The sequence below is a fragment of the Pelodiscus sinensis genome, chromosome 20 (genome assembly GCF_049634645.1).
Source record: "Pelodiscus sinensis isolate JC-2024 chromosome 20, ASM4963464v1, whole genome shotgun sequence".
NCBI classification, from domain to species: Eukaryota; Metazoa; Chordata; order Testudines; family Trionychidae; genus Pelodiscus; species Pelodiscus sinensis.
Genome location: NC_134730.1, coordinates 11,599,743 through 11,622,594, shown reverse-complemented (window position 1 = coordinate 11,622,594; position 22,852 = coordinate 11,599,743). Strand labels below are relative to the sequence as shown.

Sequence of the window (22,852 nt, the reverse complement as noted above, 5' to 3'; positions counted from 1 at the left end):
GGGGGTTGTTTTGGGGCAGGGGCTGGCAGGCCGGACTCCCGGTACTTGCAGGATGCGCTGGCCACGCAGGGATTTCCTGTGCTGCCTGCACTTCCCAGCAAGGCCAGCCAGTCACGCTGCTCTGCTCTGGCTCGGCAGGTCCCCATCCAGGACTCTCTGCTTCCCTACTCCGACACCGAGACCAACGAGCTGGCGACAAGGAGCTTCATGAGTAAGTCGCTGCCCTGGGGGAGGGGGAGCCTAGAGCATTCCCATCTCTGACCACCACGACCCTGCTAGTCATGGCCAGTGGCACTTGGTGAGGGGTTTGGGGGGCCATGTGACCTCCCTCCTGCTGGGTTAGGGCCGGTACAACCCCATGCCACCCCAGGCCCTGCCTCTCCTCTCCCCCGCTCTCTCCGCCCTGTCCTTGCTCCGCCCCTACCTTGTCTCTTCCCCCAGCCAAGGCAGCCCAAGAGAATAGCGGGGCCAGGGATCTGGGGTCAGCGGCAGGGGTCCAACCTCCCCTCCTCCACACTCTCCAGCCACGGTGCGGTAGGTGGAGCAAGGCGGCCCCAGCTGCTTTGCTCCCCTGGCTGCGTTGTTCTGCTCTCGCTGGGGAGTGCAGGCTGGTCCCACCCTTGCCCCGAGTGGTGTGGCCAGGAGAGCAAAGTAGCTGGGGACACCTTGGTCTGCTCCCCCTGCTGGTGCCTAGAAGGGGCTGGTCGTTGCTGCTGGGCAGCTCTCCCTGCCCAGGATGTCTGGGGGCATGTAACCCCTTGTGCCCCCCTACGCATCACCCCTGGCACTGGAGCCACCAAAACACAAGTCTGCACTTGCACCGGAGATGAGATTGTGTTCTAGTGTCTGGACCCACACCCCTGCCCCTGGACGCACCAGGAATCAACCACACACCAGGTTTCCAGCCCCACCTTCCACCCAGCCAGTCTCAATCTAATGTTGGCTCCTGCCTTGCAGCTTTGATGAGGTTCATGGGAGACCAGCCAACCCTCAAGAGCCAGCCCGAGATCGATTGTGTCTATGAGATTCTTAAGGTGTGTGTTCCTCCCATGGGGAACGGGCCAGGGGGCTGAAGGGAAATGGAAGCCATGAGCGAGGCTCTCCAGGGAACAGGGCTGTGTGGTCAGAAATCCGGGCCATGGCCTCCTCCGGGGGAGAGGTGGAATCTGAATGGGGGTTGGGGAGAAGGAGAACCCATGATTTCACCTCCTTGGGCATCTCTCCATAGACATGTGGACTCCAGTCCCTGCTGGGCCAGCTGGCCCCAGTCTCAGGAAGTCTCAGAGGCCAGTGAATGGGAACCCCTGGGTAGATTTTGGGGAGGCCCTGAGAGTCCCTGGGATATGAGACTTGGAGCTCTGGCCCCTCTGATGTTGGGCTCCCCTCTGCAGCTCTGCAAGGAGAAGGAGAACCTGCGCGATGAGGTTTACTGCCAGGTCATCAAGCAGCTCACGCAGAATCCCAAGCCGTGAGTACCGGGCTTGTCCGTGGCAGGAGATGGGCACGTGCCCTGGCTGGAGAGTGAATCCCGGAGAACACAGGGAGGCAGCCTCCTGGCTGTATGGCTGTGATGGGACCGGGGAGCCTGTTTTGTGGCCACAGAGAGGGTGATGAGTGTGGGGAAACCCTGCACTGGCAGGAGGGATGAGGGGTGGTGCCCACAGAGAGCCAGGGACACTTCAGAGCATAGTTTTGCATCCTTGCCCATCCTGGCGAATAGCCCTTCATGGACCTGTCCTCCATGAACGTACCTAGTTCTTTTCTGAACCCTCTTCTAGTCTTGGTCTTCACAACATCCACTGGCGGGCTGTGCATTGTGTGAAGCACTTTCCTTTGTTTTAAACCTGCTGCCTCTTAATTGAATTTGGTTTCCCCTAGTTCTTGTGCTGTGTGGAGTAAATAATACTTATTTATTTTGTCCCCACCTGTCCTGATTTTATAGGCCTTGATCATATCCTCCCTTAGTCGTCTCTTTTCCAAGCCAAAAAGTCCCAGTCTTACTAATCTCTCCTCAGATGGAAGGTGTTCCCTACTTGTGGTAATTTGTGGGGTAATTTTCTCAACTTTTTCTAATTCCAATACATCTTTTTTTGAGATGGGGCAACCAGATATACACACCCTAGTCAAGGTGTGGGTGTGCCCTGGGTTTACATGGAGGTGTCATATTTTCTGTGTTACGCTCTGCCCCTTTCATAATGAGTCCCAACATTCTCTTCACTTTTTGTTGGCTGCTGCCCATTGAGTGGATATTTTCAGAGAACTCTCCATAATGGCTCTCAAGATGTCAAGGGACGGTCTAGAGGGAGCGTGGTCCTGCCACGAGTGCAGGGGACTGGACGTGATGATCTCTTGAGTCATAGAATCATAGAACACTAGAACTGGAAGGGACCTGAGAGATCATCGAGTCCAGTCCCCTGCCCCATGGCAGGACCCAGTACCATCTAGACCATCCCTGATAGGTGTCTATCTAACCTGCTCTTAAATATCTCCAGAGATGGAGATTCCACAACCTCCCTGGGCAACTTATTCCAGTGTTTCACCACCCTGACAGGCAGGAAGTTTTTCCTAATGTCCAGCCTAAACCTCCCTTGCTGCAGTTTAAGCCCATTGCTTCTTGTCCTATCCTCAGAGGCCAAGGAGAACAATTTTTCTCCCTCTTCCTTGTGACACCCTTTTAAATACCTTAAAGCCTCTATCATGTCCCCTCTCAGTCTTCTCCTTTCCAAACTAAACAAGCCCAGTTCTTTGTCTTCCTTCATAGGTCATGTTCTCTAGACCTTTAATCATTCTTGTTGCTCTTCTCTGGACCTTCTCCAATTTCTCCACATCTTTCTTGAAATCTGGCACCCAGAACTGGACACAATATTCCAATTGAGGCCTGATCAGCGCAGAGTAGAGTGGAAGAATGACTTCTTGTTTCTTGCTCACAACACTCCTGTTAATACATCCCAGAATCATGTTGGCTTTTTTTGCAACAGCGTCACACTGTTGACTCATGTTTAACTTGTCATCCACTATGACCCCATGATCCCCTTCTGCAGTTCTCCTTCCTAGACAGTTGCTTCCCATAAACAGATTGTTCCTTCCTAAGTGGAGTACTTTGCATTTATCCTTATTAAACTTCTTTAATAAGTCTTTTGAAGTTATTCTTCTAACTTCTGAAGTCTTTTCCAGTTCTGTGATTCTATGAAAACCTACCTTGAGTGGTACCAGCTAAGTTAGACCCCATCATTGTATACGTACCATGGGGATGAGGTTTTCCAATGCTCATTATTACTCTGCATTTGTCAACGTTAGTTTCATCTGCCATTTTGTTGCCCAGTCACCTTACTGTTGATTCAGGAGCAGGGGCAGGGAGTCAGTTTTCAGCTATTTCATCAGCAAGTGCAGTGCAGAAATGCTGGGCCTGAGAATGCCCTGTCTTGTGCTGGTGTAAATCGGGAGTAAATTCCCTGCAATCTGTGAAGTTATCAGGGTGTAAACATGGTGAGCCCCACAACAGAACCGTGATTGTCTGGTGCTCATGCCCTGCCCTGTGCGTTGCCACAGACCGTGTGGTTTATCAGGGCCCCTTGTGGATGCCTGTGAGCTCCTTGCGGATGCGCCCTGTCTGCCCAGCCACCCAGGGCAGGGCTCTGCAGAAGTTAAACAGCAACTGGAGCTGGGGTTAGTCCCTCAGTCACAGTGGAACATGCTCGGGCGTGTCTCAGCTCTGAGACATTACAGGGGTCACATTACAGGTGACCCCTGATCGCCCTGGTGCATTGAAGAGTCCCAGTTAGCACTTTATTGAGCTCCTGATAAGCTCCTGATGGCTCAGGTGTGCCTGTGTTCCTGGAGCTGCTGCTGGGTTGGCTACTGGCGCATGTTTTTTGTACCTTCGCTCTGCTCTTCCGGGGACAGATGTGTTTGGCACCTCTCCAGGGACTGCTGAGCCAAGGCTGACTGGCACCTATCACTGCCTCCATCCAAGCAAAGGAGGTGTGGCCACAATACCTGTGTCTGAGGAGGAAGGGGATTCCTTTTATGCTACCCAGTGTGGCAGGGTGCTGAGTGAGAAGCACTTCATCAGCCCCCCTGCCACCCCAGTCCCCATCAAGGGATGGAGGCTGGTTGAATAGCCCTGGGCCTGCCTGGTAACTGGCTGCACCTGCCAGCCTCATTAGCCAGGGGTATGAAAGCCGGGAGGAAGCCAGAGAGGGGAGGCGAGGGAGAGAGAGACCAGGCCCAGACGAGCCAGGAGTGGTCAGGGCTGCTCTTGGCAAAGTTGGCTGTGAAATTTGAACGTGGTGGTGGGAAGCCACGTGTAAATACAGAACACGGGTGTCGCGTAAGCTGAAGCATTCCAGGCTGGTTTGGGAGGCCAGCAGGGACCGAAACCAGAGAGGCAGCGTGGGCCTCGCCACACACAGCGTAACTGCCTCCCCTCTAGGGCTGATGTACCAGGGTAACTGAGGTAGCGCGACTGTAGAGGAGGCCTGAGTGCACAGGGACAGGGCCCAGCACAGCAGGTCACTGATCCGTGAGGTGCTGCTCACACTGAGCCCTGGCCTGGAGCCGGTTCACTGGCAGCTGCTGAGCTCCTTTGTCTGTCTGAAATGATGGCGGGAAACAGTCTCATGTTTCCTGCTCCATTCTGGTTCATGTGCCTTCCTGGTCACCGCAGCAGAGCCACGTCACTCGCTGCCAGCTGTGCTCTGCCGGGGGACAGCGGTGTGTGCAGTGGAGGGGTTTTTCTCTTCCTCCATCAAATCCTTCTGCCAGCATCCATGTTAGACATCCTGGTGCTGTCTGAGCAGCGGAGCGGTCATCTGCTGAGGCCCCTTCTCCCCTTCCTGAGCAGGACGGACTGATGGACAGACACACACTCTTTCTCTCTCAAGCTTTGAGTCCCCACCCCCACTTAGATCCTGAGATTGACTAAAAACTCACGAGATTGTGAAGAATTATCCCTGGCAGGTTCCCTCTGTCGACCTCCCAGTCCTGGAGCCGGTAGGGGTCAGTTTTCAAGCTTTTCCTCTGCAGCCTGGTGGGCTAGATTCCTATTTGATTGTACATGAAAGCTGAGTCCTTCCTCTGATCATGTGGCTCCAGGAGCCGGGGCTTTAAGAACCACCCCAAATATTACAGGACACCTGATTAAAACTGTGAATTGGTGACGTTGTTTTTAGTTCTCCTAAATCCCCTTCTCCCCCGGAGGGGATTCCTCCCCCTGCCTCCCTCACGACCATACCTCGCTGGTCCAGTGTCCTGTTTCTCTGTACCCCGCAGGGACAGCTGTATCCGCGGCTGGCAGCTCCTGAGCCTGCTCACCGGCTTCTTCCTTCCCTCCAGCACCTTGATGCCATACGTCACCAAATACCTGCAGGAAGCCAGTGCCGATCCAGCCAGCGTCCACCATGGTACCAGCTGCTTCCCAGCCCTGGCTCCTTGCCCCAGTGGTGGGGTGGGGTGGGGTGGCTTGGTTAGGCCTCCCTCTCCCCAAGAAAGCAGCTGCTCTGGGGGAGTTGGGGGGCTGACAGAACACTTGGGGTACTGAGGTCACACACACGCTTCATAGTTCTAACTTCACAGAGGACGATCCATGCACAAAACTGGGCCATGCAGGTTCAGCAGCTTGTGACTGTAAAATTGCTGAGTTACATGACCTGTTTTGCATAAAGCACCTTTGAGTTATGCATATTCCTAAACCAATTACCATAAATCCGGGAGGGGGGCTCTTCCTCCCTCCTGTGCCCCTGAGAGTCCCCTGGACCTGCAGCACAGCCCGGGGCAGGTGCCTCTGTGTGTCGGATACAGGCTCATGGCCTGGTGGAGGGCGGTGCTGCCTGGCTGGATTTCTGAGAGGGAGGGCTCAGGTGTTTCTTCACTAGAGCTGAGGCCTTGATCTGGGGCTAGTGCCTGCAGGCTGACTGAGCCCGGGAGGGCTCCCCCGCTCAGAACGTCCTCTTCCTCGGCTTGCAGCGTCTTTGCCTTTCCCACAGATCTAGCCAGGGGCTGCTATGGCAACCTGCGGAAGATGATCATGTATGGTGGGCGCCGGTACCTGCCCTTCCACATGGAGATGGACGCGTTTCTGGTACCTGGCGGGGGAGGGGAGGGGTGGGGTGCCTGGAGCATGCCGGGAGGGGCTGCATGGGGAGGGGGGAGCTGTGTAGGGCAGAGGAGGTGGGGTGGGCGCCATGGGACCCGACGGGTGCGGGGGGTGGGAGGCGAGTGTGTGGCAATGGTGCGGTCCGGGTGCACTGCTACCTTTCTAGCTGACCCTGTGCTTTCCCCGGCAGAAGGGGCGCGGCTCCCGCCGGATGGTGATCACCCTGCCCGGGGTGCTGGAATACAGCACCAAAATCAGGACGTTCACTGTGAGTGCCCCGCAGGTTCGGGCTCTAGGGCACCGGGGGATGGGCAGCATTAGCTGGCCGCATGGCTGGGCCAAGCCAGGAGCCGGTTCCAGCCTTGGGACTTGTTTGGCGCCTCACTGTGTCGGCTGGTACCAGGCTTGCTCCGGGCTCCCTCCTGGGATGTGACAGCTCCAGCCACTCACAAGGGCCGGCCCTGTGCCAGGCAGGCCCCGGGGCCGTGTGTTCGTGCAAAGGCTCCTTAGCAGGGCGCTGTCTGAGCCACGACCCCTCCACAACTCTGGGGACTGGCGAACCGCCTCATCGGGCTGCGCTTGCCAGGGCCCTGGCTGCTCCCAGAGTCCTGCCCGGGCCAAAGGCACGCCGAGCTTTCTGGGCTCAGTGGAGCTGAGTCAGAATCATCCCCTGGGCACCGGAATCTGGGCTTTTTGACTGACCAAGCCCGTGTTCCCATCTGCTGCCCCCTGTGCGCTGGGGACAGAGAACCCACCAGCCCCGGGGCCCACCGGCATGTCCATGCCCTAGGGAAGTTCCCCAGCCTGTCTGGGGGTTCTGCTGTGTGGCTCTCCCCTCGGCAGCATGCCTGCCCCGGAGCAGGGAGTGAGGCCAGCAGCACGTGAGCGGGATCCCCGGGGTAACAGCCCGTCTCCCTCCCTGGCTGCAGGTGGCTGGGGAAGTGGTGCAGGAGATCTGTGAGCAGATGGGGATCAGCGAGCAGGAGGAGATCCAGGAGTTCGCTCTCTTTGTCAGCAAGAGCAGTGGCAAGTAGCAGAACCATGTTTGCCTCGTCCTGGTGCAGTCAGATCCCGGCAGAGTTAACTGGGGGGGGGGGGGGGGGGGGAGGCAGGGGGCTTTGGCTGGCTGGGAGCTTCTGCGATTCCTCCCCCCCCCCACCCCCGCTCCTGAAATCCACTGGGCCAGGGCAGAGCGAGTCAGGCCTGCTCACCCTAGGCAGCTCTGAGGTGCACTGTGAGGAGGGGGCACAGCCTGGCTTCTTCCACTTCCCCTTGTGCGTGTTTCCCCCGGAGCTGTGAGCAGGGAGCAGTCCCTGCGTGTGACAGCACCGAGCTGGCTTCCCCTTGAAGGATGGGCAGGTAGCGCTGCTGGATGCAGGGGGCTGGGTGGGGGTGAAGGGCCGGCCAGGGGTTGCTGCAAGGCGGTGCTGACGGGGCCGTGTGTGCAGGGAAGGTGGTGAGGCCCATCCGCCAGGAGGAATACGTCCACGACTACCTGTTGGAGGACGGCTCCGTGATGCTGGAGTTACGCCGGGTCGCCTGGAAGACTCCCCTGCACTTCGACAACGAGATTTACCTCAGCATTCACTACAGCCAGGTACCCTGCAGCCTCAGCGCTGCCCGCAGCGGGACCAGGCCCAGGGGCACCTGCAAACTGCTGAGGGGCTTCTCCAAAGGGCAAACTGCACGTGGGCTGCTGGGAATTCCCTAGAGCGTCTCACGCAGGTACCATCCCTGCAGCCCAGGACCCCATGGCCCGGAGTGACCAACGCTTGGTCCAGGCCCTCCCAGGCAGCATGGGAAGCAGCCAGCTTCCGGGCTGAAGCATGGATCTGGGGGGGCGTTTGTCCCAGTTTACATAGCTACTAATGCTCTTACGGCTCCCATCACTGTCAGATCCTCCTGTCCCCTCTCTCACATCTGCCCCAGGGACACAGCCCAGCCCTGTGCATGGGGCAGCTGCCCTACCAGGCTGGCAGGAGGCTGTTTGCAGCCGTGCTGGCTAGGGATGTTAGCTATCAGTTAACAGAATAGTTGACTAAGCGCATGAAATCTTAGCAGTTAGTCGACTATTCTATAGGCCCTGGGGGGGGCGAGGCGGCAGCCAATGCGCTCTGGCCCCACTTCTGGAGACCCCCTGCCACACCACACTTCTCTATCAGTCACAGCAGCGCAGGGGGGCAGGCAGGAGCCAGTCCACGAGGGGTTTAAAAACCAGCGGCAGCAGTCCCTGGCCAAGGGGGTCTGAGCTCTCCGCGGACAGAGGCTGCTGGAGGGGCGGGGGTGGGAGATGCTGCAGGGGGCTGGGACCCCCAGTGGACAGGGGCTGCTGCTGTGAAGTAGCCTCTGGCTTCCGCAAAGTATCCTCAGTCTGCTTAGCAGCAGCAGTCCCTGGCCACCGGAGGTCCCAGCCAGTGTTGCCTCTAAGATTTTCCCTCTGTGAGTGGAGTGTTTTGTCTTGTGCACCAATATTGTGGTTGTGTGTGCTGGTTTGGATGTGTGCCACAGTGGCACCCACCAGTTACTAACAAAATTACACACACACACACACACACACACAACTTTAAAAGTGTATGCAAGAAAAAATACTAAAGCAATGGATAGTTAACAAGGTGCATGACCCTGCACCTACCCACCCAGAAAACCTCCCAGCTTACTGGCCCCTGCCCTTAACACACACTGGCTGTGTCTAGACTGGCCAGTTTTTCCAGAAAATCAGTCGCTTTTCCAGAAAAACTTGCCAGCTGTCTACACTGGCCGCTTGAATTTCCGCAAAAGCACTGACTTCCTACTGTCTGAAATCAGTGCTTTTTGCGGAAATACTATGCTGCTCCCATTCGGGCAAATGTCCCTTTTGCGCAAAACTTTTGCTCAAAAGGGCCAGTGAAGACAGCTCAGATTTGTTTTCCGCAAAAAAGCCCCAATCGTGAAAATGGCGATCGGGGTTTTTTTTTGCAGAAAAGCACGTCTAGATTGGCACGGACGCTTTTCTGCAAAAAGTGCTTTTGCGGAAAAGCGTCCTGCCAATCTAGACACTCTTTTCCGAAAATGCTTTTAACGGAAAACTTTTCCATTAAAAGCATTTCCGGAAAATCATGCCAGTGTAGACGTAGCCACTGTGCCCCCATCGGGACCACACAGAGCCAGCTGGTGCCTGAATGAGCCTTGCTAACTGCCTAGCCCCCCCCACCCTGCAGTTGTGCCCAGCCTTGCAATCTGCGCCCCCATATGCCACCAGTATGTAAACCAGGGCCATGCTATCTGCCCCCCAAACACGAACAGCCAGGACCTGGGCCTAGGGCCACAGCCTAAGCACTGCCCAGAGACCTATGCCCAGCCCCACATCTCACCTGTTCCCCTCCACACATTGCCCAGAGACCTGTGTCCAACCCCGCACTTTGCCCTCCCTCCCAGCATTGCCCTATGCCCAGTACCTCCCACCACCTCAGACGACTGGTGCCTTTGCCCTCCACCCCGCCAGCTTCTGTGCCAGGTCCCCGCTGTCCTTGGCCCGTCCGGTACAACTCCGGTACCTGCTTCGCCGCTTTCCTGCCCAGGCTCCCATGCAGCTCACAGCTCCTCCGGCCTGGCCGCTGCTGCAGCCTCCCGCTATGCAGCTCGTGGCTCCTCCGGCCCTGGCCTCCGCAGCCTCCTGCCACCCACCATGCGGCCGTGCAGCTCTGCGTAGGAGGTGCGCCGGGTTGACATTTTTTCTGCACACGAGTAGCTTAGAGGGAACCCTGGTCCCAGCCCCCTGCAGCCTCCCCTGTCCCCTCCCTCCCAGCAGACAGGGCCTAGGCTTGCCGTGGGCAGAAGCTGCTTTGTGGCAGCCTTCCCTTTGCACAGCTGCCTCTGCTAGAGGCAGCAGCGTGGAGGGGCAGGTGCCACCACAGACCCAGTGCTGGGGGAAATGGCTTTTAAGCCTGTTCCCTCCCTTGCTGCCTCTGCTAACTGGGGGAGAAAATGCGAGTAATTGACTAGATTAACCAGTAAACCTAGGCTTGATCGACTAGCCGACTACTCGTGCGCATCCCTGGTGGTGGCTAATCCAGTGAGCTGACCCCTCCTGCTGCATCCTCCTCCCTCAAGCAGCTCCAGAGCCCCTATCCCCACGTGCAGCTCCCTGGCATCTGGGAAGCAGGGCAGAGCTAAAGGGTTCAGTGCAGGCAGCTGGGTGTGAGGCCGGGAGCCCAGAGGTTGACTGTACCCAGAACACACCCCCTAGAGAGCTGCTGGTGCCTTTTGGCTGAATACCTGGGGGAAGGAAGCGAGGCCTTGCCCTGGCTGGACCTCGTGGCCTGGGCCGTGGGGCCAAGCAGAGCTCTTTGCCCTGGGTTCCTGCTGTCCCAGGCCCGTTGCACCTGCTGGAACAGGCTGGGAGCTGGGCGCCTGCACTAGCGCGCTCAGTACGAGCTCCTTGCAGTGCGAATTCCAGGCCCCCGCCACAGGAGGCCACCTGTGCCCGTGCTTAGTAGCTGGCAGGCTTTGCCAAAGCCCCTTTGCTCTGCTTGCTCCCAGGTGCTGCAGGATTACCTGAGAGGGAAGCTGTTGCTGAACTACAACAGTGACCTAGAGAAGCAGGTGGGCAGCATGGCCCTTGTCCAGCACTGGGCCGGAGCCCTGGGCTCCCTGCCATCCACGTAAGTCTGCTGCTGTAGAGTCCAGAGGAGCCCGGGGTGGCCAGCCTGGACCCGAGAGGTGCTCTGGGCTACCCCGAGTCCTGTCTCAGGGGTGACCACCACTGGATGCTTCAAAGCAAGATGCAAGAAACCCTGCAGGGGATAATTCTGCACTAAGTGGCCAGTAAGGGAAGTTCCTTCCTGACCCCAGGCACTTAGTGGCTGGCTCACACCGGGAAGCATGAGAGTTTACACCCCTCTTATGCTCTTAACTGACCTGTGAATATTCTCATTAGCCGTGTAACTCCTTGTAAAAAAAGAAATCCACCGAACTCCTTGCACAGGTACCTCGTGGCAGAAAGTCTCGCACGGTTACGTGCACTGAGTACAAAGGGTTCCTCACATCGGGGTTAGACTTGTTGCCTTTCCGTTTTTTGGAACGTTCCCTTGTTCTCGCTTGCGCTGGAGCCCCCAAATCCGTATCCAGGCATGTAAGAACTATGGCGGAAGGCTGCTCAGGTTACTGGGGGGATAAAAGGCCTGGAGCCAGCTTCCTTCCACTAGCTGTGCACTCCATGTTCAGGCTCCACGGCAGTGTCCTGGGAGAGCCTGTCGAATGTACCTGGGAGATGCCCCAAGCCAATGCTGGTGCATTTGACCCAGCCTGGCTGTGGAGTGCTAGGTGGCCCAGAATGTCTGTGTGAAGGGGGAGCTGCAGTAAGGCCAAATGGGGGGGAGGTGTAGTGAGCCAGGGGACTGGTGGCCCCCGAGTCCCTACTGGAGAGCTGGAGAAGAAAGCAACCCCATGCAGCGCTGCAATCTTCATTAAACAGTATGAGCTGCCTTGGGAAGAGAACTCTGTCACGGGGCAGCGGCTTGCCTGTCACTGGTGTGTACGGTTCGTTCCTGCTGAAATCCGAGGTCCCCAGCCTTGGACTAATTCTCCAGCCCTACCCCTGCAAATGGGTCTCATGTCCTCCTGGTGCCCTCAGCTAGTCCTGTGGCTGCTAACTCTGCTTGGAAGTGAGTTAGGGCACGTCTAGGTGAACCGTGACTGAGCCAGCCTACAGCCCTGCAGCCGGCCGCACACCGACGTGCACATGGGGGCTGCAGACATGCACCGCCTGGTCCCTTGTGCGCGCTGAGCCCAGCAGCCCCCAGGGCAGTGCATGACCCGTGCAGTAAGTGTTCCTGCAGCCCTGTCCTTACCTTCTCTGCTTGTCCAATTAGTCAGGAGCTGATGGACTATGTCCCCAAGCCTGCGCTTCAGCGCATCGACCTCCAGGCTCTCCAAAGCCAAGTCAAGCAACTGCTGGAAACCACGGAGCCACTCGGACAGCAGGATGCAAAAATGGAGTTCATAGGTGAGGCAGCTGGGGTCAGGGGCCCGGGAGAGGCAAGGGAAGAGCCCTGAGAACTGCTTGCTGCCTGGGCTCAGTGGATGCCACCTCTCACTGGCTGTCTGCCGCCAAGCAATGGCTCTAAAGCCTTGATTAGCCCAGGACCAGGGAACTGGGACCCAGGCTCTCTTTGGAGGCCTGCCAGGGCCCAGACCCTCCAGGGCACCAGGAAAAATCCCTAAGAGCTTTTCCTGTGGCTTGGTTTTTGTGCAGCTTTATGTTCAGGGCAGGGCAGAAGGGAAGCCCTGAACATAAAGCTACACAAAACCCAAGCCCCAGGAAAAGCTCTGTGGCTGCAGTTTGGGGGGGGATTGTGGCTGCAGTTTTGGGGGGGGATTGTTCTCATGATCACAGTTTGATTTGCAAGTCGGGGGTGGGGGTGGGGGGGTGTTTAGCGCTGTCTCCCGGAGCATGTTGCGGCTTTTGGACACGCGCCTTAGTGCAGCCTCTCGTCACCCTTCCCCCAGAGCGTGTGATCCAGCTGCCACTCTTTGGCTACAACGTGTACCCCTTGGAGCGGTGCAGTGAGCCCAGGATCCCACTACCCAGCTTCCTGGGGGTCAACAGGGATGAGATCGTGGTCGTGACCAGCGGCTCCCAGGTAGGCTGCCCAGAGCGCCAGGTTCAGGGACTCGCTGCCTCGTCCCGCTCGTGCAGTCGCGTTGTGCTTTTGCCTCCAGTTCTCGGATGAGATGAGGCCACAGCAGCCCACAAAACTAGTGGGTTGGATCCATTCCTTGCCACGCCCCCGCTCGGCTGCACCAGGACCCACCCATCACCCCAGCTCCATGGTTTCCCCCGCTCTGTCCTACGGCCCTGCACTGGCTGCAAAGAGGCTTGAGGGCAGAGTCCTGTTTCCTTACTGCTCTGTAGTCAAATGACAGTGGGGAAGCCCCCTCTAGGGATGGAGCATTGAGGGTACTCGGCTCTTGAGCTTCCGTGTCCCCTCTGATGGCGGGTTCTCTCCCTGTGCACAGGAGCTGTGCTGCCGCATCCCGCTGAAGGAGGTGCAGAAGATGCGAACGCTGCGGCCTCTGGAGGACTCCGGGGCACCGGGGCTGGAAGTGAACTATGGCTCCGCGGCCAATCCTAAGACCATGTGGTTTGAACTACTCCAGGTAAAGAGCCCTGTGCGTGGCCTGCTACCGGCCGGCTCAATTGGTTTCCCCAGCCCACGCTTTGGCCAGTGGAGATCTAGGCTGCTAGCACTAGTGCCATCCCCTAGCCAGGAGATGGGGCTCTACTGACTACAGTTCCCAGCATCCACTGCTCCTGCTTGAGCCCAGTGGCGTGGTTGGTAGGGAAGATAGTGCAGAGGCACTGGGGGCCCCTCGCTCCCCCTCAGACAAGGGTGAAGCTTCATTTTGGAAGCTTCATTTCAGAGGCTAGAGTGACACGCCCTGTACAGATGCAGTGAGTGTCCCTCTGCTGCGGCACTTCTCCACCCAGCCCCATGGAATTAACAAATCCCGTGGGATTTATACCTAGTGACCAGGGGCTCAGCATTTCCACTGGCACCTGGGTCACGTTCCTTCTAAGTGCTGGACAGTGGTCTTAAAGGAACGTTCTTTCCAGAGCCCTGCAAGGCCACTTCCCTGCAAGGCCTCTGGAAAAGGTTAAAAATGGGAGGGGGGGGAGGGAGCACCAATAAAGCAGCAGCTGCTTTGCCAAGAGAAGGCCCGGGGGGTTTAAGGCCAGCCCTGCCGGTTTCGTGGAGGGAGGTGGCTGAACGTAGCACTTGCTGCCTGAATTTTCCACCTTTTTGGAAGTGAGGAAGGGAAGGGGACAGGGCGGGATGGTGGTGTTCAGGGACTCACTTCTATTGGGCTGTAATCTTGACAGGCCAAAGAAATGTACCATATGATCACTGTCCTCGTGGAGGGAGAATCCCATCCCTAGAGCCCCAGGCTGGAAGACTGCCAAGCAGAACCTTAGCTCAGAAAGCTGATCAATCAAGCACTCCTCTCGCTGGCCTGCAGCAGGGCCAGCCCCATGCACCAGTCTGCTCTCCAGCCGCCTTGTTCTACAGCACACTGCCCTCTCCAAGGCTGCCATGCCTGGGCAGCCTGTCCTCCAAGCTGCTTGGTCACCTTACTGCCTGCACCAGTGCCTGCTGGAACCTGGACCTGCACCGCAGTGCTGCGCCTCAGCCCATCCCATCCCACCCGCGGCGTGGTTGGCAAGTCATTCCCATTCACCGAGTCCTTGGGAGCTGCACGATCCCACCAGCCAGAGCACAGCACCCAACAGGACAAGGCCCTGGACTTTCACCAGCACCATCACAACCTGCTACAAGCAAACGGGCCAGGGAAGCCCCTGGAAACCACAGCACTGCAGCCTGTTTTTGCTCTGAAATCTCCCAAGTGGCAGCAAGGGGGAGACTGCAACTTGGATTTTGCATCACCAAGAAAAAGGGCTTGTGATGTGACTCCCGCTGCTTTCATAGATTCATAGACTTTAAGGTCAGAAGGGGCCATTATGATCATCTAGTCTGACCCCCTGCACAGTGCAGGCCACAGAATCTCAACCACCCCTCTTAGAATAATCCTCTCACCTATATCAAAGATATTGAAGCATTCAAATACTTTGAAGGACCCAACATATGGAGCCTGGCCTCTTCTGCTCTGTCCAAGAGCTGCCAGAGGTATCGGTTAATTACAGAGCATGGCAGGGAGTGAGAATACGCAGTTACTGTGTCTGCCACGGCAGAGTGTGAGCTGCACACCGGGGAATGGTGCCTGCTCATCGATTTCTTACTGACAGGCGGCAGCTTGTAGGGTTCTTTAGATTAGAAAGAACTCAAGCGGCCCGTGCAGCACGGTGTTTAAAGGACTGTTTGCTCAGAGGAGGAGGATACAAATTGCCCTCCACAGCAGACAGGCAAAAAGCAGACATATAAATAAATCCTTAATTTATTGTATTACTACAGATCTCCAGCTAGGCAAGAAGTGTTAAGCTTCTGGGTGGGGGGAGGAAAAAAACCCCAAAATATTTAATAAGCAATAAATTACTAAAATCTCAGTTGCTTTTGGAGCTATGAAAATAAAACCCTGGGCTGCCATGTGCAGTAGGTAGTAGTGTTACAGGGCACTGGGGGGGGGGGGGGGGGGGAGAGCTAAACAGATGGGAAAGGCAGGGGCTGGAGCAGGTTGGGAATGAACAGTGCCTAGTGGCTGCCTGTGGAAAGCCAGGCCTGATGCTCAGCGAGTGAATCCGCAATCAGTTCCTAGTAGGTGGCTAATGTGATGTGACCAGCAAAGGCAGCGGTTCCTGGTAGTTAAAACAGGGACACTGGGCTAACACAAACGACTTGGGGCCCAGGCTAACGGGCTTTCCTTGCTGACATTTCCCAGTTTGAGCCATGAACGCTGCCTTTTAGCTGCCTGTCATGACAGGTAACGGAGGGAGGGCGTGACGGTCGGAGGGGGGGACAGGTTAGCAAAAGCCTCCTCGGGCCGGTGCTCTGGCAGGGGCACGGTGCACACCCCGTCCCTAGGAGCCTGAGCACTAGCAGCCAGGAGTGCTACAGGCTGGTTCCCTCCAGCAGCAAAGCAAAGTGCAGCACGAGCTGCTAAGCAGAGCCCAGTATAAAGCGTTAACTCTTAGCAGAGCCCAGCCCAGCCCCAGGGCAATTCAACCTTCCTTTGAAATGGCCCCACTGCTTTAGATTTGTTGCAGGTATATTATCTACCACCCCCTCAGGCGGGGGAGGAGGGGAGAGAGGCTGCCACCAGCTCTAACTGAAACTGGCCCCATCCAGAGAGAAAGCACAAGTGACAGCAGAGGAAAGAGAAGCCTTTGGGAGTAACACCCGCTGCCAGTTCTCTGTTTTAACCCTCTCCATCCCCTCCCCCACATGGGGCACCCTAGGCATTCCCTGGCAGGAGCCACTAGGCACAGCAGGGAAGGAGGCAGATTCCCCTCCCCTGGCAGCTCTCATGGGTGAATCAGAACCGCTAACAAAAGTAAAGCGCCAGGATCCCCCCACTTACAAGGTAGGGGCACTGGAGGGAGGTGGACAAGCGAAGCGCTCAGCTAAGCCAGGAGTTCCAGGGGATTTTTAGTGGCAAGCCAAAGCAGAGGCCAGATGATTTTATGGCCACTTCTGAAAGGTCCTCGTGCAGAATGGCTACAGCATGTCAAGTACTTGTCTTGCTGGGCATGTGACCGTGCAGGTCTGGAGCACCAGGCTGTTAAAGCCCCTGCTTAGCAAAGTCGCACATGCTGCTGCAGCACAAGCGGCAAGGGCACAGGTGAAAGAGAAATGTCTGAGAACAGGCATAACCACCAGGTCTGCTTTCCCCACCCCCCAGAGCCAGTGCGCTGGAAAGGGAGCCCAGAGATTCCAGCTAAGAGAATTGTGGTTTCCAAACCCGCTTGTCCATTCCTCTCCACCAGCTCCTACCATTCAGCTCAGCAGTTGCTCGGGCAAGGGAGCAAGTGACTCCACTTTTCCCCAGGCGTTCGCTGTGTAAGGTCCTGCTCATGCCCAGTAAGGTAACTGGGACCAGCAGAGCACAGCACATGTAATACAAAGAGCCCATTGCAACTGTCCCATTCGGTTTATTGTCCATTTACTATGCACCCTGCAGTAACACAAGCCCAGTTTCCCCTGCGGGTCGCTGTAGCAGCACTATTGCAAGCAAGGCCAATATCAGCACCAGGCAGAGCCCCCAACTACTACATGTAACAGACAGTCCTGGACACTAGGGTCATGTTACAACTCACCGACTTCCCCACTTCAGGCCCTTGCATAACACAGCAGCAGATGCACCAGAGCTACTGGGGCCAAGTGTCACAGCAGCGGGCAGGTCATTGGCTGGACCAGCAGCATCACCCTCTGCCTTAAGTCCCTGGGTTAGGCACAGCGAGCAGATATGGCTTCAGGGGCTAGAAGCAAACGCTAGGGAAGTACGTGAACTTTGGTGTTGCTCCCTTGTAACAGCCTGGGGGGCAGTGGCAAGAGATCTGCCAGTCTGCCCAGGCTAAGGCACTAGTGCCCACGCCAGTGAAAGAGCACCCGGAGGTGGCCAGAGTAAAAACCAAAATTCAGGGTGTTTAAAAAAAAAAAAACCCAACAACCCACAAGCCTGCAAGGGGTCCCAGGCTGTGGGAAAGCAGATGCTGCCATAGCCCATCGTCTAAAACAAAACGTTTTTTCCAAAACAAACATCCCCTCTAGGAACTTAACCACCAGCTCCCATCAAAGGAACCCTGAGCAAAGCGTGGGCATTTGAATGTGTTTTCAATGTAAGGCTTCAACTGGTAACATTTCAATAAAAGCATCGGGGTGGGGGGGGGAGGATCAGACACACCTGCGGGGAGCAGCAGGATTTGCACCCCACGTGGAATCGGAGCCTGACATTCTCGGCCCTTCACTGCCAGCAACGGGATGCAGAGCAGGATGGCTGAGCAGCATTGGCAGACCCCAGGCCCCTTTGCAAGAGCTGTTGAAGGACTGTGTCGTCCATTAGGCAACAGAGGCGCTCCCCAGACAGATGCCCAGAGGGTCGCCGCCCTGGAGATGTTCTCGATGCCATGGAGAACAAGCAGCCACATGAATAGGAAACTCCCCCCCGTCAGAGAGAGCCGGGCGAGCTGGGATCATCTTTCCGAGCTGGGCAGCTCTTGCCAGTCTGTCTCGTTTTCACACCGGACTCGGGTTTTGAAAAACTCCTTGATGAGTCTCTGGGCTTCTTCTTTCACTGCAGCAAGAAGGGAGAGCCGCTGAGGAGATGCTGTCAGAGTGGGCGCCCCCCCCACAAGTCCTTGACTCATCTAGCCCCAGTATTGCCCCCGCCCCCAGCCACATCCCCACGTGGCAACTTACCAGCCTTGCGGATGGGATTCTTCTCCTCTGTCAGTAAGTGCGAGAGGTGTCGGGCAAATCCCTTGAACAGCTCCTGCAGGGTAGAGAAAGCAGAGCGCAGAGGCAAGGTTACCTATTGCTGCAGTCGCATCTCACCACACCATCTGCACAGGGTCGCATGCCCTTGCACAGCGCCGAGCACCTTCGGGCTGTAAGAGAAACAGAGATGTGCTTCAAGTTGACAGGCGAGATGTCCTGTATCGGGAGAGACAGTCCCTGCCTTGAGCTGATCAGGGCTGGATTTGCACGGTTCACAGATCACTCAATTTTTAACATGAAAGTCTGAGGGGCATACATAGGGGATCCCCGCAGCACCACAGCAGTCAGCACACAGCAGGCCTCCCGGAACGGCTCTCACTAGAGCAGGGGCTATAGCCAAGAGACACACCCTTCCACCAAGCAGCGGTGAGTCTCTATCACAGATCCCTGTAAGCGGCGCGGCTGCCTACCTAGTGCCATGTAGGTGCTCAAGGCCCCTGCACAAGGAGCAGAGGAGGGCCCCCCTACTCCCAGCCTAGCCTCCAGTCTGGTGGCCGGGGAGGGACAGTCTGAACCAGGCGTCTCCCCAGCCTGAAGGCAACCATGGCTGGGCCCAGTCCCCTGCCATGGGCAGAGCAGCAAGGGCCCTGGAGCTCTTCTGCCACAGCCCAGGTAACCCGTTCCCAGACCCGCCCCCCCTGCCACGGCCTGTTCCCAGACTCCCCTCCCTGCGGCCAGAACAGCCTGGGTGGCTGGGGCTGCCTGGACCCCCACTTGCAGGCACAGCCCAAGCAGCCTAGACCTCCCCCTGCAAGCCACCCAGCCCTGGAGCCCCCCGCCACAGCCAGGCCCCAAGAGCCCATCCTCTGTCCCAGCCCCACTCGAGAGCCTACACCCCTAGCCAGAGCCCTTACACCCCAAGTCTGTCCTAGCCCTGAGCCCCTCATCCCCAGCCCTCACACTCCTGCACCCCAACCCTTTGCCCCCTCCTCCCTACCTCCGCCATATGAATTTTGTTCGGTGCACCAAAAGGTGACGTGTCGCACGGCCCCTCCATGACGCATGCCACCTCCACAATGGTGCACAGAACAAAATTCATTCTGCTCAGCGGTGGGAAAAAAAGAGGGAACATTGCTCTCTATGGTTAAACATGAACAGCCCCCAGGATCGCGCACCTCCCTCCGGTCCCAAAAGGCCTAAGGAGACAGTTCTGGGCTTCTCCTGACAGAGAGCTGCAGCCCATGCCCTACCTTGGAAGCAAATTTACCACCCTTGTAGAAAGGGGTCAGGTATTTGACGACGATATCTGCGGTCTCTTTGAGGGACACGCCTTTGAGCGCTGGCTGGATGGTCTTGGTCGTTCCTTCTTTATCAACCTGAGACAAACTCGGATCAAAAGTCACCTTCTTCTTCACTGGGCCCAGGCCTTTGCCCTCTGGTTGCCACAAGATGGAAGATGTTGCTGCCGTCTGCAGCCTCTTCCTCACAGGGCTCTCCAGATCCTAGAATGGAGCGAGGAGGAGCAGCCATTTCACACTCCTAAGCCCAAGCTGCCATCAGAGGCCGAACCGTCCCCATCTACCCTGCAAGTTGTTCCCATACAGAATACCAGGTGGCAAAGCCGCTCGCACACTCACTTCCCTGGAGACAGGCGCTGGGCTAGCCATGGGGAAGGCACTCACGGCATTAATCTAGGCAGCCCCACAATTCCCCCTCACACAGAAAAGGGGACTTAGGAGAAAGCCTGTGGGATTTGCCCCTCCAGGGATTACAGTAGCTGAGTGCTAGGGCCCTCCTGCAGGAGGGCGGGATGGGGAAATCTTGCATGTCCCTTGGGAATGTCCTCCCCCGGGGTGAACCTAGATAGACGCTGCAGGAAACAAGGCCTAGGAGAGATCCACAAGGGCAACTGGCTCTGCTTTTTAGTTAAACACTTAACGTCCCACTGAAGGGATGGTGCTGCAGCCAAGACAGCCGGGTCAAACCCTGGGCTAGGGGCTGCAAGGCAGGGTGCTCCGCCCGTGCTGTGACACCCCCAAAACTCACTGCACTGTACAGTCAGCCTGGGGGGCTGCCCTCTCAACCAATACAGGGAGATACTCAGGAGCCCACCTGCATCAGGGATGGGGATTACCAGGTAGGTACCAATGTCTACATCTCTCAGGGGGGAATCATTATTGGTGGAGAGCTTGACTGCCAGACGTGCTGAGCACCTGTAGCTTCCAGAGACTTTAGCCAGAGCTGTGGGTGCTCAGCACCTCCACGGACCATGGCAGAAGCGCCCTGCCAAGTCACACCGTGCATCGCAACAGGTGTAAAGAGTGCACAAAAGTAGTGACCGTGTAACCGATCAAAACTCTACTGGTTACATGGTTAAACGTTCTACCTGGGGACGTAGGGGCAGGGAGGGAAGGGCGCTGGAGGGCTTCCGGTGCCGCCAGCCTGCTCCCAGCCCTGCAGGCTCCGCCAGCCTCACTCCCTAGCAGAGGTTAACCTCGAACAGGAGCTGATAAGCATCAGCTTATCAAGTAACTGGTTCAACTCTTATCTCCCCAGTCAGTGGCAGAGCCACGCACAGGTCCCAGGAGCACAGACTCCCACTTAGACCATACTGCTGCTCTCTGCTGGGTGCAGGACTGCACTACACCCCGATAACAGATCCTGCCAAGTGAGGTCGACCAGGCAGGTCACTTCCAGAGAGAAGCTGGGCATGAAGCTGAGCAGACAGAGGGGAAGAAAATGAAATTCAGGAAGGTCTCACCTCATCTGATCCTGGCCTCTTCCCACCTTCATGCTCCCCAGTGCAGGCTGTTCCGATTTCCCAGCCAGGTTCATTGCAGCTGAGGAGGGAGGGAAAAGACAAGATCATTTCTGGGTTGATTCTTCAATGACAGGAACTTGCTACGAGAGGAAGACGTCACCAGGCTGGTATTTCGCGAGTGGCAGACTGCGGTAAAGCAAGAATGAGACGCCTTGCCCAGGCTAGCTCAGAGGTAGACCCCGGATTACATTCTATCACAGCAGCTCTCAGGCGCCGCACTCCCAGGGCTGCCTATGTTAACAAGGCCCCACTGGGATGGGCTGCGCAAAGCAGGAATGAACAGGGCAGAACCTCAGGAGCTCTCTCACCTTGGTTTTACCAGACCATCTAGTCCCGCCTGTGTGGCCTCAGAGCCAGGATCGTGCTCTGACTCCAAGTCTTGACTTCTCTCAGTCAGTGCTTCCTCCGACTTCCTTGCCTCATGATGCTCCACCTGGGGTTGCCCAGACGCGTCTCCTCCTGGGACATCGGCATTTGCCCGAGGCGCCTCTTTCTGCTGACGTTCTCTGTGAGAAGAAAACCGAGGTAGCTCGCTCACAGGACAATCGTCTTCCTCTGCCGAGACGCGGTCTGAGGCTGGAAGCCCAGCTTTGGGGACAGAGAAGAATTTGGAAATGTCCTGGGATTCTTTTCTGGCTGCTTCTGCTAGCAGCTGTTGCTTCCTGGTGAGTTTTGCCTTCTTGGTAGGGCTCTCCCACAGGACATCTGCCTTAGAACTGGGCTGCTCTCCCTTCTCGTCAAGGGCACTTTCGTGTACGACTTCAGCTGCCTTTTCCTCGCTCTTGAGGGTAGAGAATCTGGCCATTTCTGAACCACATTTGCTGCCACCTTGCCTGCTTGGACTATTCCCTTCCCGCTCCACAGGCTTAGCATCATTCTCCTGCGTTGTCTTCAGCAGCTCGGCAGCAGTCTGGAACAAGCTGGAACTCTTGCGGAACCCAGCTCCTACCCGCTTGGGTTTAAACTACAAAGAGAAGGGAATGAAACAGAGGGAGAGCCCTGGAGTGACGATGAGCAACCAAGGCTAGTGAGCAGGCCACATGTGTGGCTCTCTCTGTGGGTCACAGCAGCCCACGGCTCACTGGGGTTCCACCTGCAGCCGGGAGGGATGTTTGCGCCCCCCCCCATGTGCCTCTTGTGCACTGGGGCACTGCGCACTGGATCTCCTCCCCCACCCTCCCAGTGCTTCCGGAGCACCATGAATCCACTGATTTGCACCCGGTCCCTCTCCCCTCCCAGAACTTGAACAGCGGCAAACAGCTGATTCATGGCGCTGCCGCTCTGCGAGGGAGGGGGAGGAGCGAGGATGGAGTGCAGATCAGCAGATTTATGGGTCTCAGAGTGCTGGGGGGGGGGGGGGGGGGAATAGGAAGTGCAGGGCTCCAGTGCATGAGGTGCAGGGTGGCGGGGGCAGATAGGGGTCTGTGGGCCACTGGAACCCTCTGAGATGAAGGAAAGCCACTCATGTAGCCCACTCGCCAGGAGGAGGCCGATACAGTCTGCTGACATCATGGGGCCATGGACGGGATGGGTAGCGGGAGATGTGGGAACAAACAGCCAGAACCTCAGCAGGCGGCTCCGAAGAGGGGCTGCACTAGGGCATGCAGCAGGCCACTGTGGGCCAGGGTGATCTCCTCAGGGCCTAAGGGGCATCCGTGAACACACCAGCCAAGAGCCCTTGCTCACAGCAGCATACAGGAGCTGCCGGCTAACGTGAAAAAGGCAAATCCACAGCCCTGGCCAGCAGAGCTCCCTGTAGCACGGGAAGCAGCGGGATGATTTCTCCTCCCAAAGCACTTCACCTCACCTGGAGGAATCAGCTCCTGGGCTGAGGGGTAGCTCAGTCCAGCCTCACCCTGCCTCCCGCAGCCGCTCTGCTGAGGCTGCCACCCAACATGCAGGCAGCCCTGAGAGTGGCGGTCACGTGAGCACTTGTGCGCTGCACGGAGCCCAGCCAACCCACTTCACAGCACTACTGAAAAGCAATCAGAGGGTACCAGCTTTCAGCCACTTCACACTGGGCTGGATCTGGCAGGCGGGAGGAGAGGGATTAGCCCTGGGTACCGCGCT

General features: G+C 57.2%; 2 protein-coding genes across 9 annotated transcripts in view; one reads left to right on the top strand and one right to left on the bottom strand.

The window, feature by feature from the left end:
- Positions 1-14,654, top strand: part of MYO15B (myosin XVB) — a 63,007-nt gene extending 48,353 nt beyond the window's left edge. For all 4 annotated transcript variants that reach the window (XM_075903658.1, XM_075903656.1, XM_075903657.1 and 1 more), the window contains 13 exons: positions 139-211; positions 958-1,034; positions 1,392-1,468; positions 5,272-5,402; positions 5,985-6,079; positions 6,285-6,362; positions 7,024-7,120; positions 7,543-7,691; positions 10,613-10,734; positions 11,944-12,077; positions 12,581-12,714; positions 13,091-13,231; positions 13,956-14,654. In XM_075903658.1, the coding sequence (XP_075759773.1) occupies positions 139-211; positions 958-1,034; positions 1,392-1,468; positions 5,272-5,402; positions 5,985-6,079; positions 6,285-6,362; positions 7,024-7,120; positions 7,543-7,691; positions 10,613-10,734; positions 11,944-12,077; positions 12,581-12,714; positions 13,091-13,231; positions 13,956-14,012 (1,365 nt within the window). In that variant the 3' untranslated portion in view covers positions 14,013-14,654. The remainder of the gene's footprint in view (positions 1-138; positions 212-957; positions 1,035-1,391; positions 1,469-5,271; positions 5,403-5,984; positions 6,080-6,284; positions 6,363-7,023; positions 7,121-7,542; positions 7,692-10,612; positions 10,735-11,943; positions 12,078-12,580; positions 12,715-13,090; positions 13,232-13,955) is intronic.
- Positions 14,655-16,139: 1,485 nt separating this feature from the next.
- RECQL5 (RecQ like helicase 5) overlaps positions 16,140-22,852 on the bottom strand; it is a 65,641-nt gene continuing 58,928 nt past the window's right edge. For 4 of the 5 annotated variants that reach the window (XM_075903659.1, XM_075903663.1, XM_075903664.1 and 1 more), the window contains 5 exons: positions 21,091-21,746; positions 20,723-20,801; positions 19,212-19,463; positions 17,944-18,016; positions 16,140-17,818 (listed from right to left, as the gene is read on the bottom strand). In XM_075903659.1, the coding sequence (XP_075759774.1) occupies positions 17,718-17,818; positions 17,944-18,016; positions 19,212-19,463; positions 20,723-20,801; positions 21,091-21,746 (1,161 nt within the window). In that variant the 3' untranslated portion in view covers positions 16,140-17,717. The remainder of the gene's footprint in view (positions 17,819-17,943; positions 18,017-19,211; positions 19,464-20,722; positions 20,802-21,090; positions 21,747-22,852) is intronic. The other variant, XM_075903662.1, reaches the window with a different exon arrangement.